An 18,852-nucleotide genomic window follows, 5' to 3' on the forward strand; every position below is an offset into this window, starting at 1 on the left:
AAAACATTTTTTTTATATATCACTCAGTACCTAATCCTGACCATGTACATCTCATTTTTATGTGTCTAGCACCATTATTTTTTTTTAAATTAAACTTTTAATTTAGCTTATTAGTCTGAATTCCTCTCATAGGGAGGGGGCGTGGCCTCACTATGCAGGTCTCCGCCCCCTCCCCCAGTATGCTGTCTGCTCACATCTCCCCTAGCATTAGCAAAACTACAACTCCCAGCTTCTTCTCACTGACAGTAGCGGGACACAAGCTGACAGTGGGAGGATTTTTCCTCCAGCTGTGAGCCCTGTGCTCCCAGCTGTCAATCAAGGAAGTGTGTCCATGATGTAGGTGATGATGCATGGACACAGCAGGACTAGTATGTGTCCAAGCAGGCGGGGGGGCAATTGTTTGACTGGATTTTTCAGTATGAAATACTGAAAATTATCTAATGAAAGCAATTGCAAAACCTATTGTTTTTGCATGCTTTACAACAGATCAAAAGTTTTTGTATCTGACAGTGCCCATTTAACTTTAGACTTGACAGGTCCAAACTTGCCACATAAAGCAATTCCAGTACAGTGACCCCCCAAACTACGATGGCCCCAACATACGATCATTTCAACATATGATGGCCTCTCAGAGGCCATCGCATGTTGAAGGCAGCATCAACATACAATGCTTTTGTATGTCGGGACCATCGTATAAACAGCTATCCGGCAGCGCAGACTTCTTCAGCTGCCACCGGATAGCCGTTTACGGTGCCCCGCTGACGATCACTTACCTGTCCTCAGGGCTCCGGCACGTCCTCTTCTGGAACCCCTGCATCGTCGGCGCTCTCCATCATCGCCATCACGTCGCTGCGCACGCTGTCCCGTCATCTTATAGGAGCGGCGTGCATAGCGACGTAATAGCGGTGACGGAGAGCGAGGATGCCGGGGAAGCAGAGGCCTTGCCGGAGCGTCGGGAACACACCGGGGACGCGGCGACAGTGATGGGAGGCGACATCCAGGGTAGCGGTGACTGTCCGGAGCGGCGGGGACATGTGAGTATAACCTCCGATACCAGCCGTTGGCTGTCCGGGTATGCTGGGTGTTGTCGTTTTGCAACATCTGGAGGTCTGCAAGTTGTAGACCACTGTCCTATACTTTACACTGTACGGATCCCTCAACATACGATGGTTTCTACAAACAATGGTCCATTTGGAATGGATTACCATCGTATGTTGAGGGACCACTGTATTTAAAGAGGTACTCCGCCTCTAGACATCTTATCCCCTATCCAAAGGCTGGACCCCTGCAATCTCTCTGCTGTACCCGGCGTTCGTTTAGAGTCACGATTGCAGCGCCAGAGGCTCGAGATGTCACGGCCACTCCCCATTCGTGACATCACGGTCACAATCCCTCAATGCAAGTCTATGGGAGGGGGCGTGACGGCGATGTCAGGAGCCTCCGCCCCACACTGCCAGTCATCTGGCATGGAGCGAAGTTCGCTCCGTGCAACGAATGTCTGGGGTGCTGCAGCAGAGATCACGGGGGGCCCCAGCGGCGGGCCCCCATGCGATCATTCAACTTATCCCCTATCCTTTGGAGACGGGATAAGATGTCTAGGGGCGGAGTATCCCTTTATGATGTCACAGTTCAGAGCTATTGCTTTAATGAGGAAGATAAATCAGACTGTTTAGACTGTTTGAGATGGTCTAAATTTGTCTCTCAGAAAGTCTCCGTCAGTTTAGTTGAGACTTTTATGCGACCTTTGGTTTAGAGCTTTTCTCTTCCCAACAAGCCAAGTGGTCTATAATAGAGCACAAAATACAGTGGTCATTAATTTTATCAACTTTGACTTTTCCTAAAAAGTGGCAAAAAAAAAAAGGGCATTTATGCAAAAGTAAGCTGAAACCTCAGACCATGTCGACCCAGTTACTTATACAATGTAAATAGGTGATGGGAAGCTTGTGTGGCAAAGTTATGAAACCGCGTGCGACTTTTGATAAGTTTGTGGCACACTAGACCAGAAGTCTGCAAATTTGAAAGCAGAGAATAGATTCAGATGATAAATTTCCCTCAATAGCTCTGAACTGTGACATCATTGTGTTCTTTACCATAATGATGCGGTGTCTACTATAATTTGCACACGTTATTACATTGGTCCTTGAATTGTGACTTAATGTACATTACTTCTTTGGTATGACTATCTCTATTCTGTGACATCAGTATAGGTAATACCCCTTTTTCTTCTATTACATTAGTGTTTATTAGCCATGTATTGAAACATCACTGCCTAAAGTATGTTTCTGTTTTGTGACATTAGTTTGTGCTTTATAATCTGAATTATAATGGATTGTGACTTGCTGTGTGCTTTGCCTCTGTGCTGTAAGAGCACTGTGCTACCCACTGTGCTGTGACAACAAGGCAATCTTTATTATCTTTGTGTTTATTATCCTTGAATGGTAGCATTACTGTGATTACTATGGATTACATTTTTTGATAATCACTGTAGCTACTTTTCTGGCTAATCGGGTCACACATGCTCAGTTTTGCTGCTGCTCTTCTGCACAATGTCATTTATTTTGTAGTTGTTATATGATGCTCGGTGTTCAATTTCCAGCAGGACTAGTTTGGATTGGTTAAAGATTTCTAAATTTGGCTGAATAATAATAGCTAGAAGTGATATTAAATGAAAAGTAGTTTGAGAGCAGTGGTTCCTATTGCTGAGCTCAACCACGTATTCAGTCTCCCTAAAAAGAGACAGATTTCCCATCACTACAGAGGTGAGAACATGAGCCCAGGCAAGCAAGGCAAGACTATGAACTAGTGGACTGCAATGGGATCCCGTGGGACCAGATATAAAACTTGTGGTAGCAAAATTCTGCGCAGTCCTGCAAACCTCTGAAATGGAACAGAGGGCTGATAAAAAGGCACAGGGGGTTAGGGGTGGGCGGTATACCGGTTCATACCGAATACAGAAATTTTTGGGCTGCACAATATGAATGTTTCCCATACCACAATAGCGGTTGGGCCCCTCCCCCTCGGGAATGAATGAATTATCAACTCAGCGCTGCTGTGCTGTCCCCACATCGGGGAACTAATCCTATGTGACCTGCCAGCGCTGTTCTGCTCCCCCCAAATCATGTTACCCGCCAGCGCTGTTCTGCCCCCCCCCCCCCAATTAATGATCAGCCCAGCGGTGTACTACTCACATATGTCACCCGCAAGCACTGCCCTCCTCCTCTTTGTTGGGGCTGCCGGGGCTGGAACTCTATACTGTACGCCAGTGGTCTCCAACCTGCGGACCTCCAGATGTTGCAAAACTACAACTCCCAGCATGCCCGGACAGCCAACGGCTGTCCGGGCATGCTGGAAGTTGTAGTTTTGCAACAGCTGGAGGTCCGCAGGTTTGAGACCACTGCTGTACGCTGTATCCCTATACCCGAGCTGCAAAAGATAAAAAAAATCAACTTTAACTTACCTACGTCGGCCGCACGCTGTTCCTTGGGACAGTAACGTCGGACAGCCGTCAGCCTATCACCGGCCGCAGCGATGTCCCGCTTCTTACATGACAGTGCGTTTAACCTATCACTGGCCGGGGAGGGACATCGCTGCGGCCGGTGATAGGCTGACTGCTGGCCGACGTTACTGTCCCAAGGAACAGCGTGTGGCCGACGTAGGTAAGTTAAAGTTGATTTTTTTTTATCTTTTGCAGCCCAGGTATAGGGATACAGCATACAGCAGTGGTCTCAAACCTGCGGACCTCCAGCTGTTGCAAAACTACAGCTCCCAGCATGCGCCCAGTTGTTGTTTTGCAACATCTGGAGGTCCGCAGGTTGGAGACCACTGGTGTACAGTGCAGTGCTTGCGGGTGACATATGTGAGTAGTACCCCGCTGGGCTGATAATTAATTGGGGGGGAGCAGAATAGCGCTGGCAAGAAACATGATTTGGGGGAGCAGAACAGCGCTGGCGGGTAACATGATTTGGGGGAGCAGAACAGCACTGGCGGGTAACATGATTTGGGGGGGGGGTGTGTGTGAAAGAAATACTGTTATATACCGCGGAACCGCCATAAGTTACAAAAATACCGTGATACACATATTTAGTCATACCGCCCAGCTCTACAGGAGGTGATGAAATGGCACAAGGGGGTGACAGAATGTTTGCGGGAGCAGCCATGATTGGACAGGAGTGAAATACACACCTTGCGGAAGCGGGCGGTAATGCTCAGAAATGCAGCGGGAGTGTGCAGGATTAAAAAAGATACATAAACCATTGAAAGAAGTTTGAATGTAATACAGACTATTACCTGCTTTTAAAGTAAATTTGTGTCACATCTATAGACACAATGGTTTCTGTAAAGTCTTTTACAAAATATTAGGTAAGACATGCGAGTGATCTGAGAGATTTGGAATGAGATATGGTTATTACTGTTAGAATATCCTGGGACAGCTGTCAACCTTGTGGGGTTTTCTTGTACAATGGTATAGTGAGTGCAGTATATCAGGAAAGGTGCAGTCATGGAAACACAACTAGATAAAAAGCATGTTGTAAATGTGAACACATTGTTTGTCAAAAAATCAATGACATCGGAGGTGCTCAGTCAAGCAAATTGCAGCAGAATACAATGCCGGTGCTGCTACTAATGTATTCTGACGTATTGGGCTACAATAGCAGATGACCAGATTGAAGCATAAGAGTGCAAAAATTGGATTACTGAACAATGGAAAACACTACTTGGTCAGATGAATCCAGGTTTGTGTTGCCTCATGTGACAGGAGAGTCACAATTCGGCACAAACACCATGACATTGAGGAACACTTCCCGCCAGGTGTCAACAGTTCACACTAGTTGAGGTGGTGTAATAGTGTGGGGAAGTATACTTGTCACGCCCTAGGTCCTTTAAATGCACATGGATGTTTGGACAGTAGAGTTTATCTAAGCATTGTGTGACACTTTCAGCAGGATATTGTACCTTGTCATATGGGTAATATAGAAGGAGTATGGAAATAAAAAAATAAAAAATAAAACTACTTGTCCAAAGGGACTAAAGTGGAACACAATCTACTTGTCCCTCAAGCAAATCCACTTGTTCAGGTGGATACAATTATTTAAACTAAAATAGTACATAAATAAGGTCTTTTTAATTTTCTGCACTTTCATTTTTTCCTCCTCGCCCTATAATAGCCATAACTCTTTCCATCTACAGACCCATATGAGGCTTGTTTTTTGTGGGACCAATTATACTTTGTCAGGACACCTTTCATTTTTCCTTGACTTATGCTCTGAAACAAAAAAAAATTAAAAAATATTTGTGAAATGAAATTGAAAAAAAGATGCAAATTTGGGATTTTTCTTTTTTTCTCCATCCATCTTGTGGTCAAACTTACATAATATTTTAATACTTTAGGTCGGCCTGATTACACCAATACCAAATTTGTTTAGTTTCAGTCATGTTTTAATAATGAAAATTTTTCTTTTACTTTTTAATTTGTTTAAAAAAATTCCTGACCCCCTATAACATTTTTATTTTTCTGTATACTGGGCTGTATGATGGCTCATTTTTGGTCTGTAATCTTCTGTTTGTATCGGTACCATTTTGGTATTGATCAGACTTTTTGAACACTTTTTACTTGTTTACTTGCAGTTCTGTGATTTTTTTTTTATTTTTTTTTTTTTAACGTTAACGCCATTTACCGACATATAAAATGTTATTTGTGTTCGGTCAATTACGCATGCGCCAATACCAAATATGTTTATATGTTTATTTTTATTATGTTTACATATTTTTATAAGGAAAATAATAAAAGGGGGTGATATCAACTTTTAATATGGAAGGGGTTAATGGGTGTTTTTTTTATTTTACTTTTATTAAACTTTTTTTTTTTTTAAATACACTTTATTAGGAGGAATCATTAAAAGCCTCATACAGATCAATGCAGTTCTATTAAACTCCATTGGTATGTGTTCATTTGGTTAAGTTTGCTCAAGGGTGGCTCAATGAAATGCAGATCTTTGGGGGTGCAGAGATAAGCCCTCCGGTAAGCGGTCGCGCAGGGGGAGAGGGGTAATCCACCCCATTAGATCACCAGGGATGGTTATAAGGTCCCTTTAGACGCCGCTGTGAACTTCAACAGCGGCGATTTAAAGGGTTAATAGCCAGCCTTGGCGATCGTCGCATGCTGGGCTATTAGCGGCGGCCCCCGGGTAGCTGAAAACAGCAAAGAACCGCCAGGTATGGTGCGGGCTTGAGTCAGGAGCCCGCTCCATACACCCTGAGCGCCGGTGTGAGGTGCAGACTTGCGTCCCATTCAGGTCTGAGTCTGCTTCTGCACTTCACACATTATAAATTATAAAAATAAAGAGGGAAGTCGGTCCGGCTCTGCTTGCCCGATACAGGACTAAATGCATGAAAAATTCCACTGCCCGGTGCCCGGATCTACATGTCTGAGGCGTCGGGCGATAGGATTTCCACATCCCTGTATAGTTATGGATTGGTTCCAGGAACTTGACAGTGTTCCTTGGTTGCCTGTCCTTCACAGTTTCCACATTTTAATCCTGTAGAGCATATCCATGACAAATAAGAACAGACTGGTCAAAGTATGTCAGTACCTTCATTTAATCTGCGGCAACTACCAGAAGTGATCCTACCCACATGGGCCAACAGTAATGTAGGACAATGTACTTACTGGGGTCTATCACATGATAAACTGCTGCGGTTCTGAAGGCCAAAGGATGCTGAACCTGCTACTGCATGGGTATTTCTAATAAAGTAGCTAGTGTATACATGTACATAAACAGTACATTTTATATTATCTAATTTGTTATAACCCACATCTGGTTTTGGCTTCAAAGCTGCACTGCAAAAATTCAGCAAAACTACATTGTATAAGAGCATCCTTACTTTTTTTTTTTTTTTTAAAGTATTTATTTTACATTTTTAAAAAGAACTATACATACAACAACAGAAAACCCACGAACCCCAGGTGTACACACCAACAAGTACACACCAAAATCCAAGAGTGCAGGAGATCATCAAAATCAATCAGGATCATACAAATATATCACATCCCGCAGGAACAACCGGCAGCACATATCAATAGAAAAGACTGGTCATCCGCGTGACCCTGGGGTAAAACAGCCCAGCACACCAGACATACAACACAGACAGACAGAACACATCCAAATCTCAAGGAGCCCTCCATTCCCCGCCACATAAAAAAAAGGAAACAAAAACTTATAACTCGCTAGAAGACTGAGAAGCCCCCCTCACTGGAGGATCAGTAGACACATCCACCAACATAAAGAGCATCCTTACTTAATGTAGTTCCCGCGTTCTCCACCTTCCCAGGGACTCTCAGGTAGTTCCCCACGCTGCATATTTTACCCATAAACATTAAGGAATGAGATTCCGGCAAGTGGGAATTTACCCTTACAAAAAAAAATCCACAATCTGAAACTCCCTTGTTTATTATGATTTCAGAGCATATTTATACGACGGTAAGGTATTATTTTAACAACCTCGCCATGGATAAAAGAAAGTGGCAGCTGACGGACAACAAAGATCCTGTCGATGTAAACCACAATGATCCATTTAACTATTATCTCTGCTCAGATACCAGACACACTTTAAAAATCTCTATTCATTAAAGGATTGATTTCATTTATTTTACAACTGATCCTAACATTCAAAGTAGGAAAACTTCTTCTTTCCATTTCCTCATAAAGTGAGGGTTATATACATCAGAGCCCCAGGGTTTAACCCTTTATGGGCATCTTGCAGACATTGCTATTTAAAATGTCACTGTATTATCTACTCCTATTTAGTACAAAGGTCCGTCAGATTAGATTTCATAATGGTTTAGGTGCCTACTCTTAGCATGTAATATGGACCCCCAATTGTAGTGTCATAATTTACATCGGGGATTGTATGTACTTATGGATGATGGATTGTATATACTGAACATATGCTTAGAGGGGTCTATAGACAACACACCAGATGTTCTCTGGGCTAAACCTACGCATGTGTCCTTCTGTGCCAGACACCCAGGGAACCTTCTAGGAAACTGTTTTGTTTTGTTTATTGGTACCTGTGATAAATGAAGATATGTGTGTGGGGGGGGGGGATTAATCAAAACCTGTGTAAAGTAAAAGTACAGTTGCCCATAGCAACCAATCAGAAGGCTTTTTAAAAACGGGAAAAAAAGCAATCTCCCCTATAATTATACCAAGTGAGCAATTTACAGCAGTCAATCAGGGTTCTTCATGTCCAAAGAATATGTAGAACATAAAATGCTGTAGGAGTTGTTTAAATCCGTTACATGCCGGGGTCAAAACATGACCCCCTGCATGTAACAGGACTGAAAGGGTATCCTACCTAATCTGCAGCCTAGCGACAAGATTGCTGAGTGCAAACTGGCCTGTCAGCATACTGCTGACAGGCATAATACACTGCACTACAGTGATAGTGCTGTGTATACACAGTGATAGTGCTGTTTATCAAATAAGTGATCAGAAGATCGCTCGTAGAAGTCCCCCAGTGAGATTAGTTGAAAAGTTAAGAAATACATTTGAATTAAAGATAAAAAAAATAATCCTCCCACCAAATAAAAATGTTATGGGTCTTGGGATGTGGCGATACTTTTTTCTTTTTTAATACTATGGTGGCAAACTGCTAAAACCTAAAAACAAAAAACCTATATAAATTTGGTAGAGCTGTAATCGTACTGACACACAGCATAAAATTCTAATATTTTTTCTGCGCAGTGAATGACGTAAATTTAAAACAAAAAAGAAAGACAAAAAAATCCATTTTTTTTCGTTATCCCCATATAAGTAATAAATAATAACATTTAATCAATAAAATACATGAACCCAAATTGGCTTGATAACTAAGGGGTTAAGGAAACTATGGGTATACACAGGATCTGACTGTATGCACACGTGATTAGGTATATTAAGATATGTGCCTGTTGCTCTCACACATGCTTGAAAAGGGCAGCAAGGCACTCTTGAAACACTGCACTTTTTTGGTTATATAAAGCTTTTTATTGTTTTTTGCATAGGAAGAATGATTCTGTGTTTTTTCTCTCCTTGTCTAGCTAATACAAAGGTTACTTACACCCTTAGGGTCAGCAAGTTAAAAGTGTCTTTCATATAGGTACGGATCTTTGTTTTTCATAGTTTGATACATAAAAAAAAACAAATCAGAGAAGCTAAAAAACTAAACCAATGGACACAAATATGGAACTTGTGAGCTGATTTTTTACTAAAATTTCTCGACTGGCTGCAGGTAACGATTTATAATATTGGAAAAAATAAAACTCGTACACATGACTCCTGACTACAGCTGTGCTTCCTGCCGCAGAACCAGGAAATCCTTAGTGACTACGCAAGAAGTTTCCTTCAGTCAGCATGTGTCGCAGGCTGCATGGAAACATGGCTTTCAGACATACAGATAAAATCGGTTTCAGTGTATTTCATGGATTGAAAATGACACATGCACATTAAGGGTAGGGTTTCACATGCCGTATTTTGCTGCTGCATATTTTCCTATCCATGGAAGTCAATGGGTAGGAAAATACAAAAAAAAAAAATAAAAAAAAGGAGGTAGAGATCAGCTCACCAATCAGTCCATATGTAGAAGCATCTGATGATAGTCTGGGAGCACGGATGCAGAAATCCGTTACTCCCCGTAGCAACGAAAAACAAGTGGAAGAGAAGATATCCAGCTCCCGATAGAGTGTATCCAATAAAACTTAACTTTTAATAGTGCGCATAAAAAATGAAAAAATGTTACCACGAAGTGGTAAGTGACATGTCCGTTAAAATGGAAGTGAAACTCCGACGCGTTTCGAGCTGTTGCTCTTAGTCGTGGTGAATGCCATGACTAAGAGCGACAGCTCGAAAACGCGTCGGCGTTTCACTTCCATTTTAAGTGACAGCAGGAAATACAGAGAAAAATACAGCACTTTCTACCCTACCCTAAAGGGATATTCCTTTATTCCATCCTTTATGGAATATTCAAAGGATATGCCATAAATGATTGATAGATGCAGGTCCCACACCTATCACAATAACAAAGAAAAAAAAAAAAACATTCCTGGGATATGCAATAAATGTCCCAGAAAGTTTCTCTCTATCTGGCCACCATTTTCGAAAGTATGTGTTATTGTACATGCTGTTGCTTTATTTTCTGACGCACTAAGATTCCTTTAATGGTTGTCATTCTGTTTGTTACCTTTTTGCTCACCAATAATGATGGACTCATTTATATGCCTATCTGTATTTTTATTGTAGTTCTACATGGTGCAGAATTTTACACAGTGAACTGGAAATCCGCATTCCAGAAAAAAATTGTAAATTAACAGCTTCTTAACATTTCTATGCAGAAACTGTGGCTGGCCATCACGTGCACAGTACCCTTACTGAATGGAGATAATCCGAGTGCAATTCTGTGGCATATCAAACTGCAAATCTGCAGCAGAACTCTGAGGGTTGGATTTCTGCCAGAGATTTACTTGCACATCTATATTGTATTTTTCTGCCATATATTGACTAGCACAAGGTTACACCTACACCTCTCTGATAGTATTCATCTTGGTTTATGTATCTTCTTCCCCTCTCCCTTTTGACTGCTGGATTGTTGGCCCTCTATTAACATGTCACAATGATTGTAAGTGCTTTTTAATATGTGACTTGTCATATTGCTACAAGTACTGGTTTCTTGTAAAATATAGCAGCAAGTAATTTACTAAAAGTGCATAAAAAATGTAATGAATTAGAATACTGTTGGTACTCTACTGGCCAGCGTTTGGAACGAAATGTTCTGAACGCTGTTTTCGCGCTGCGGGGGTCAGTTACGCCACTTGTGACGGCCATGTCCCCTCAATGCAAGTCTATGGGAGGGGGTGTCACGCCCACTCTGATAGACTTAAAATGAGGGGGGGGGGGGGTGACATTACAGGGGGCGTGGCCAGCCCCAGCAGCATGAAAACAGCGTTCGGAACATTTAGTTCCAAATGCTGGCCAGTGGAGTACCCCTTTAAGCTTGGCCAAGAAAGAAAAAACAGAGTGCAGCTTTTATAAACATGTATTATTATAAGATTGAAAGTGATGGCAAAAGGTGGGATTTCACAAGTAAACGCAATTCTTTAGCTAAAGCCAATGTTTCTTTCTATAGTTGTGATGCACAAGAAGTCATTACAGTTATACTAAGCTAAAACAATGCCAGGAAACCCAGTTTTCGCTGTCCGTGAATTTTTGACCTGGACACCACAAGTGTTTCAGAGTTTATGAGCAGATTCTACACAATATGATGGCTCACACTCCCACAAACCAACTCCTGATGCTTGAAAACATGTAGAGGAATAATAAGAAGTAGGGTACAAACAGTAAAAGACAGTGCCAAGAGACAATGAAGAAACATCGTGAAACCAGCATCCAAGGCACAGATTATTACAGCCAAATATATATTTACCATATAGGAACAAGCATTCCAATTACAAAGAGGAATTGAATCATGCAAAATTAGTCAGTTTTATTAGTGCTGCTATACAGGCAGACAACTGTAATGGTGAAATGTTCGTGGTAGTTTAGATGGCTGTGCACTGACTAGCTTGTATAGTGGTATAACACATTCAACAGGAAACATTAGTGTGTTTTATAGCCTTAGAGCCTTAGCTATAGAAATGATGCTACTATATGTAGCAGAGCTCAGTCTAAGCATCATAAAACATGGCTCTGCTGTATCATGACTTGGATACTGAACTACATACTGAAGAGATACTAACTGTATCCACCACAAGTTATACAGCGGTATCACTTGCACAGCTGAACATTTTACCATTTTAGGAGAAAATTAAGGTAATTACTTGAATATATGGAAGACTGCCCCCGCAGCATTCCACAAGTGGGTTAATTCCCCCAGGACAAGCCACTGCGACCAGGCATACACAGAGTGCAGGTGGTGTACTGGAAGCAGCCTGCTGTGTCTCACCTCTTAAGAACATCACTTTCAGACTGTGATGGACGTCTCCCTGAACCCTGGTAAAAACTTTTCAGGAAAGAAGGGGTAGAAAAGGATGAGGGGAGACTGGAGGATGCAGACTCGCTCTTAGTGCGGACACGTCGGACAATGGGAACAGGGCTAGGTGTCAGAAAACAATATTAGCAGGGAATCTATAAGTGTCTAAACCCTATAAAAATATAAAATTGAAAAAGGCACTGTTATTTAAAAAAAACTTTTGAAATGTCGTAGGGATATGTCAACTTTGACTGATCGCTATAACAAACCTTTAGATGGGTGTGCTTAGCATATTCTCTTCCAGCTATGAGCAACCAACAAAGATGGATCCTCTCAGATGTGCATATAGAGAGCGGGGAGAGAAGCGCTCGGCCGCATGCTACTTTCTCGCTCGTTGTAGTGATCAGTCTCTATGACATGTCAAAGTTTTTTTTAAAGTGACAGGTAGACTTTAAATAAAACATGTCATATAAAAGTCAGGCTATGGAGTTTTAATTAATGCATTAATGTGTTCTAGAATTCAGGACATTACTAATATTACTAACACAATAAAACAATTAATATTAATAGATAAGGAAAAACACACTAATAGAAGTATATATTACTGTACAATGCATAGTAAATAAAGGGATTCTCTGGTACTGATAAAAAAAATTGTTCAAAACTTCCCATACTGTAGTTTTGTCTCCTGTATTTAGCAGAATGTCTATTACAGAAACTACTTTAAACTCGTATATATAGAAAAGTATTTAGGAAGCACATAGTTAAAATGCATTTTTATTTTTAAATAGAGATCCTTTATACCAGTGCTATGGGCCTTAGACTATGTTAACATGTACTGTATAAACTGCACATTCTATACTATGTAAACCCAAAACTCTCTACCAGCTTGGAGAAGACTAGTAGTATAAATGATACTTGGGGGCCCACTTGCAGATTCTACTGTGGGGACCCCTAACTTTATGCATTGGTTGAGAAAAGTTATCTGTGTGAATACTTTCTCCTAAACAGAAAGCACTTTATGAAAGTTTTAAATGCATATTTGGTTCCTAAATAAAATAAAATATACACGTTTATTTTTTCTTCTTCTTCCACGTACTCAAAACTCTGTATTGTTTTAATACTGGTTAAAAAACACATTCTCTAAACATGCAACATCTATGCATTGTGTTATAAACTATTTGATGAATAAAATAAGATATAAAAGATGAAGACAAAAGATTAAAAAAAATTCAGGAAGTTAATTCACACAAAACCAGTAACTGACCTGCTCTGCCCCCCATCACAGGCTACGGAGTGCTGCCTCTGGAGGGGAGACTTGCTGTTTGGTGACTTTGCATCAGGAAAGCTTATCCTTTTCTTGGTGCTCGATGTAGGGTGGCTAAAAGTGTGAGCCCGTCTGCGAAACTGGGGAGAGTCTGGATCTTCTTCTGGAAATGACTGCCAAGACGAGGACACAGGAGAAGATGGTGGTGTGGCAGGTGGAGAATCTCCAGGTGAGCCGTCCTACGGGAAGACAATTCCTTCTGAATACAGGTCACTGCTCCTCACAATATTAGACATAATCTCTTCTACAAGTTTGCAGTCATAAACGTAAATGATGTTATGTTAACTTGAGCCATACAACATTAACAAGAGTTGAAAGCCGTGGCAGAAAAAAAGTAAAAAATGCTTCAAGATCTCAGACTGCTGCACAGCATAGGACTCTGCTATAGAGGGGCAAAACGCTCCTGGCTTTGTGGGGAATAATAAAGACCTTCTGGCTTTTTTCTAAGTCTCATGCTAGTTTCCTGGACATAAGTTTCCTGTGCTGTCAGTATAATATCCTGGAAAACAACCTATTATTATAATGGAGCCCACAAGAAAAGCAGAATCATGCTGCTGTTGTGTCTATCACACAGGGTGATGGAGGGGCTGTTCTGTGAATCACTAGGTACATAAAAGAGGAAGTAAAACAACTGTAGAGGAGTGCCAGGAAAGTGTTACCGAAATGTCACAAAGTCATTTTTAATTATGCGCATAACACTTAACGATTCTTTTTCATTTCAGCTATGCAAAAAAAAAAGAAAAAAAAGCTGCCACGGTCACAACTACATCCTGTGATCATATAAAATACAGAAAAATGCATAGGCAATTATTACCGCAGTTCTCACCATCGCTGTATACATTTCTCGTAAACAGGATCATGTACCTTGTCAGAAGCAAAGCTGTTGCAGCGATCAAAGCTGTCCATACTGCCCAGTCGGCCTCTCATTCGATTTGCCCCCTGTAAATAGATGACACCATTTATTTTTGGGGTCACCAAAAGGATGGATATTATGTAGGAAGCTGTGGACCACCTACATGATAAAAGTGCATAAAACACCACATCGTTCCTTCCTATAAACTAACACCCCCCCTCTATATATGGACTGTCACATGAAATCTTAAAACTTTGATTAAAACTTAATTTCCAGATGCAGAAAAATCACTTGGATAAAAGACTGTTAAGCTTGGTCCAGACTACGGAATCTCCAGGCAGAAAATTTCCGCCCGGAGATTCCGAGTGCGGCCAGCGCTGACTGAATCTGTCGGTGCTAGGACCGCGCGGCACTGCAATCTCCAATAGACTGCAATGTGTTCCGCGAGTATTTCCGGAAATTTCCAAGCGGATTTTCCGTTCACAAATTCCAAAGTGTGAATTTGTGAACGGAAAACCATTCACTACACTATGCATTTTAGCAAGCGGAATTTCCGCCTGCAATTTCAAAGCGGAATTGCAGGCGGAAATTCCGTAGTCTGAACCTAGCCTTAAGATGCCATTAAACCTTCAATAAAAGACTATTAAACATTACTTAGAAGTGGACTGACTAGAGAATAAAATAATGCATTGTATGCATATTGGTATAGAAAATAACTGCTGCATTAGCTATATTTTCCACCACTGTAAATAACGACATGTGATACTAACATTTTGTGATTTGTTCAGAGGACACCCCCCCCCCATAACCTCATCCACTCCTCCTTTTTTCAGGTTTACTAGTGTTGTCACACAAGGATGTTACCTTCTTGTACTTCAGAAATGCATATATAAAAATATACCAATATAACGCTACTGTGCAGTTATCTTCCTAACTCTTTTTCATGTGTTCTATTTAAATTGCATTTCCCTTCTCGTTTATCTTTTTGACTGCATTTCTATTATTAGAAGGTGTTCCCATATAGGATTGAGGGCTCCCTGGCACCCTCCGGGCCTGCTTGTGGCTGCCAGAGGTGTTTGGGAAGCTGAAAACAGCAGAAAAGGCTGCGGGAGCTGCCCATAACATTGTTCAGGTTAAAAAAGGTTTATTTTGCATTTTATATAAACTTGCATTTTTATTTGTAATATAAAAATCATTGACATGCAAACCTAAAGCAAAGTATACCCTTTCAAAATGCAGTCACCGAAGCAATTAGATAATATTACTGGGACACCCAACACACAGCTAATTTTATCAAAGAAAGCCACAGTCAACCATACATCTGCTGCAAGGAAATGGAACATTCAGCGGAACGGCCGTCCATGTACAGTAATACAAAGATAGTGTGACTTCACTAAAGCCAGGTAGACAATTCCTTAATGTCAACGTTACCAATGAGAGTGACATCAGATTATTATAATAAGATCATTATTATTATTGGTATTATCATCATTACTGTCATAAATGTGGTAAATACCGTATATACTCGAGTATAAGCCATCCCGAATATAAGCTGAGGCCCCTAATTTCACCCCAAAAACAGAGGAAAAAGTTATTGACTCAACTATAAGCCTAGGGTGGGAAATACATCATCCCCCCCCCCCATGTCATCATCCCCCGTTATCATCCAGACCACCGTCATTAACACCCCGTCATCATCACCCTGTCATCATCCCCCCTGTAAATCCAGTGGTCTTCAACCTGCGGACCTCCAGATGTTGCAAAACTACAACTCCCAGAATGCCGGGACAGCCATCGGCTGTCCGGGCATGCTGGGAGTTGTAGTTTTGCAACATCTGGAGGTCCGCAGGTTGAAGACCACTGCGGCCTTCGTCATCATCCAGACCCCCCTTTTGTTTTCTACTCACCTCCCCTTGCTGGGAAGGAAGGGTGAGCTGGTCCGGGCCGTCCATCTTCGGCCATCTATGCTGCAGGGACCGTCCGGTGGGGAGGGTTAGTCGTTCCGGGCTGTCCATCTTCACCGGAGGCTCTCTTCGCTCTGGGCCAGCCACGGACTAGTGATTTTGCCTTGATGATGATGCGCAGGGACATCCGTGGCGTCAATGCAGCATCACTAGTTAGGGGCCGGGCCCAGAGCGGAGAAGAGGGCCTCCCCACTGGATGGTCCCTGCAGCATAGATGGCCCAGACCAGCTCACCCTTCCTTCCCACCGAGGGGAGGTGAGTAGAAAACTAAAGGGGGTCTGGATGATGACGAAGGCAGTGGTCTTCAACCTGCGGACCTCCAGGTGTTGCAAAATTACATCTCCAAGCATGTCCGGAAAGCCGATGGCTGTCCAGGCATGCTGGGAGTTGTAGTTTTGCAACATCTGGAGGTCCACAGGTTGAAGACCACTGAAAGGGATTGACAGGCAGAGATGGACGGCCGGGAACATCCCCTCACAGCTAAAGCCAGAAATGTTTTTTGTTCACTCGAGTATAAAATCTTGCTGAAAAACTCGGCTTATAATCGAGGATATACGGTAAGATCTCTGTAAAAACGCATACACAATTCCATAAATAATTTGCACTGAAAACTACACAAAACATTATTCAGGTTCGTTCACCCATACCCTGGAGAAGATGTTTTCCAGAGAGCTGGTCAGGGACTTCTTTGCCTTGTTCTTCAAAATATCTAGCTTGAACCGACCACTTGGGGCAGTGTTCTCTGGAATTGAGCTGCTTGACAAGCTCTGAAAACAAATATGAGAACATTATTATAGTCAAAACACATTAGGTGTATACATGCGATTTGTTTTCTGAGAAACTCCTTATATAGTCTCAACTATTATTACTATTCACATTAAGGTATGTAAAGTCTTAAAGGAGTATATGTGTTCTGTGCCATAAGTGGTATTAAAAGATGCAGATATACTTCATAAGAATCAAAAATATATATGGGAGATTTACCAAAACCTGTGCAGAGCAGACGTTGCCCGGGTGCCCATAGCAACCAATCAGATCACTTCTTTAATTTTTCACAGGCCTTTCTAAAAATGAAAGAAGCAACCTGATTGGTTGCTATGGGCAACTGGGCAAGTTTTCCTCTGGACAGGTTTTGCAAAATCTACCCCTTGTGTTTCTGACTGTGCCGATTTAAGAAAATGTTAAAAATGCGATTCTTGTGTATAGCAGAACAACGAAGAGGCCTCTGAAAACTGTCGGCTTTGACCTTTCAGGCCAGACAGGGCTACAAGTATATGCTGAAGGCAAAACCAAGAAACTAATTTAATGTGATTTCATAATGAATATGTTTAAATCATTAAATGCTTCTTAAAATATTCACAAATCCAGGAGACAGACCTGACCCTTCTTCTTCACGGATCATGTCCTGAGCTTGGATTTAATGAAGTGTGATATCAGCCAGGCTGTGAAGCCATAGGCAAAATTTTAGCACTACATTTCAAGGATGCAAAAGAAGGGAAAGTTACCATACAAACCATAGAATTGGTCTTATCAAGTAACAGCCATCATTTACAGCAGGCTACGAAATATGTACAATTGTCTTATTGATAAAGTAGCAACATTTTATTTTTCTTTGTGTGTCAAATTAAGTGTGCTATCACAATAAAATGTAGTTTATGCCACATTTATAATGTGAAACAGCAAGAAATGCCACACATTTTGGAGAATTACTGACTGAATACCAAACATTTAAGTTATTTCTTTACAAATACACACAGAGCAGACAAGATAAGCCTCAAATTATCGAGTGTTGTTTCTGCTTTTGAGTGTTTTATGCACATTTTTGTTTATTGGACCATTTTTGTTGCCTTCTGCCAGGATCAAATGGTGTTTTATACCAATCAAGTATTTGCGCTCAATTTTCAAGTGTTTTGATGCCACAAGCTTAATAACTACAGTATTTAGTCAGCCACCAATTGTTCAAGTTCTCCCACTTAAAAAGATGACAGACGCCTGTAATTTTCATCATAGGTATACCTCAACTATGAGAAAAAAATATATATAAAATCACAGTCTGATTTTTAAAGAGTTTATTTGCAAATTAAGGTGGAAAATAAGTATTTGGTCAATTACAAAAATTCATCTGTATACTTTGTTATATACCCCTTGTTGGCAATGACAGAGGTCAAACATTTTCTATAAGTCTTACCAAGGATTTCACAAACTGTTGCTGGTATTATGACCCATTCCTCCATGCTGATCTCCTCTAGAGCAGTGATGTTTTGGGGCTGTCGCTGGGCAACTTGGACTTTCAACTCCCTCCAAAGGTTTTCTATGGGGTTGAGATCTGGAGACGGGCTAGGCCACTCCAGGAACTTGAAATGCTTCTTACGAAGCTACTCCTTCATTGCCCGGGCAGTGTGTTTGGGATCATTGTATGCTGAAAGAACCAGCCATGTTTCATCTTCAATGCCCTTGCTGATGGAAGGAGGTTTTCACTTAAAATCGCACGATACATGGCCCCATTCATTCTTTCCTTTACACGGATCAGTCGTCCTGGTCCCTTGGCAGAAAAACAACCCCATAGCATGAGGTTTCCACCCCCCATGCTTCACAGAAGGTATGGTGTTCTTTGGATGCAACTCAGCATTCTTTCTCTTCCAAACACAATGAGTTGAGTTTTTACCAAAAAGTTCTACTTTGGTTTCATCTGACCATATGACACT

General features: G+C 41.4%; 1 protein-coding gene across 4 annotated transcripts in view; it reads right to left on the minus strand.

Annotated features, from left to right (window-relative positions):
* The window catches only part of TBC1D4 (TBC1 domain family member 4), a 169,428-nt gene that overhangs the window by 37,203 nt on the left and 113,373 nt on the right, over window positions 1-18,852 (minus strand). For 3 of the 4 annotated variants that reach the window (XM_056555517.1, XM_056555521.1, XM_056555520.1), the window contains 4 exons: window positions 16,795-16,914; window positions 14,195-14,269; window positions 13,271-13,509; window positions 11,977-12,126 (listed from right to left, as the gene is read on the minus strand). In XM_056555517.1, coding sequence (XP_056411492.1) covers window positions 11,977-12,126; window positions 13,271-13,509; window positions 14,195-14,269; window positions 16,795-16,914 — 584 coding nt within the window. The remainder of the gene's footprint in view (window positions 1-11,976; window positions 12,127-13,270; window positions 13,510-14,194; window positions 14,270-16,794; window positions 16,915-18,852) is intronic. The other variant, XM_056555519.1, reaches the window with a different exon arrangement.

The sequence above is a fragment of the Hyla sarda genome, chromosome 2 (assembly GCF_029499605.1).
Source record: "Hyla sarda isolate aHylSar1 chromosome 2, aHylSar1.hap1, whole genome shotgun sequence".
Lineage (NCBI taxonomy): Eukaryota > Metazoa > Chordata > Amphibia > Anura > Hylidae > Hyla > Hyla sarda.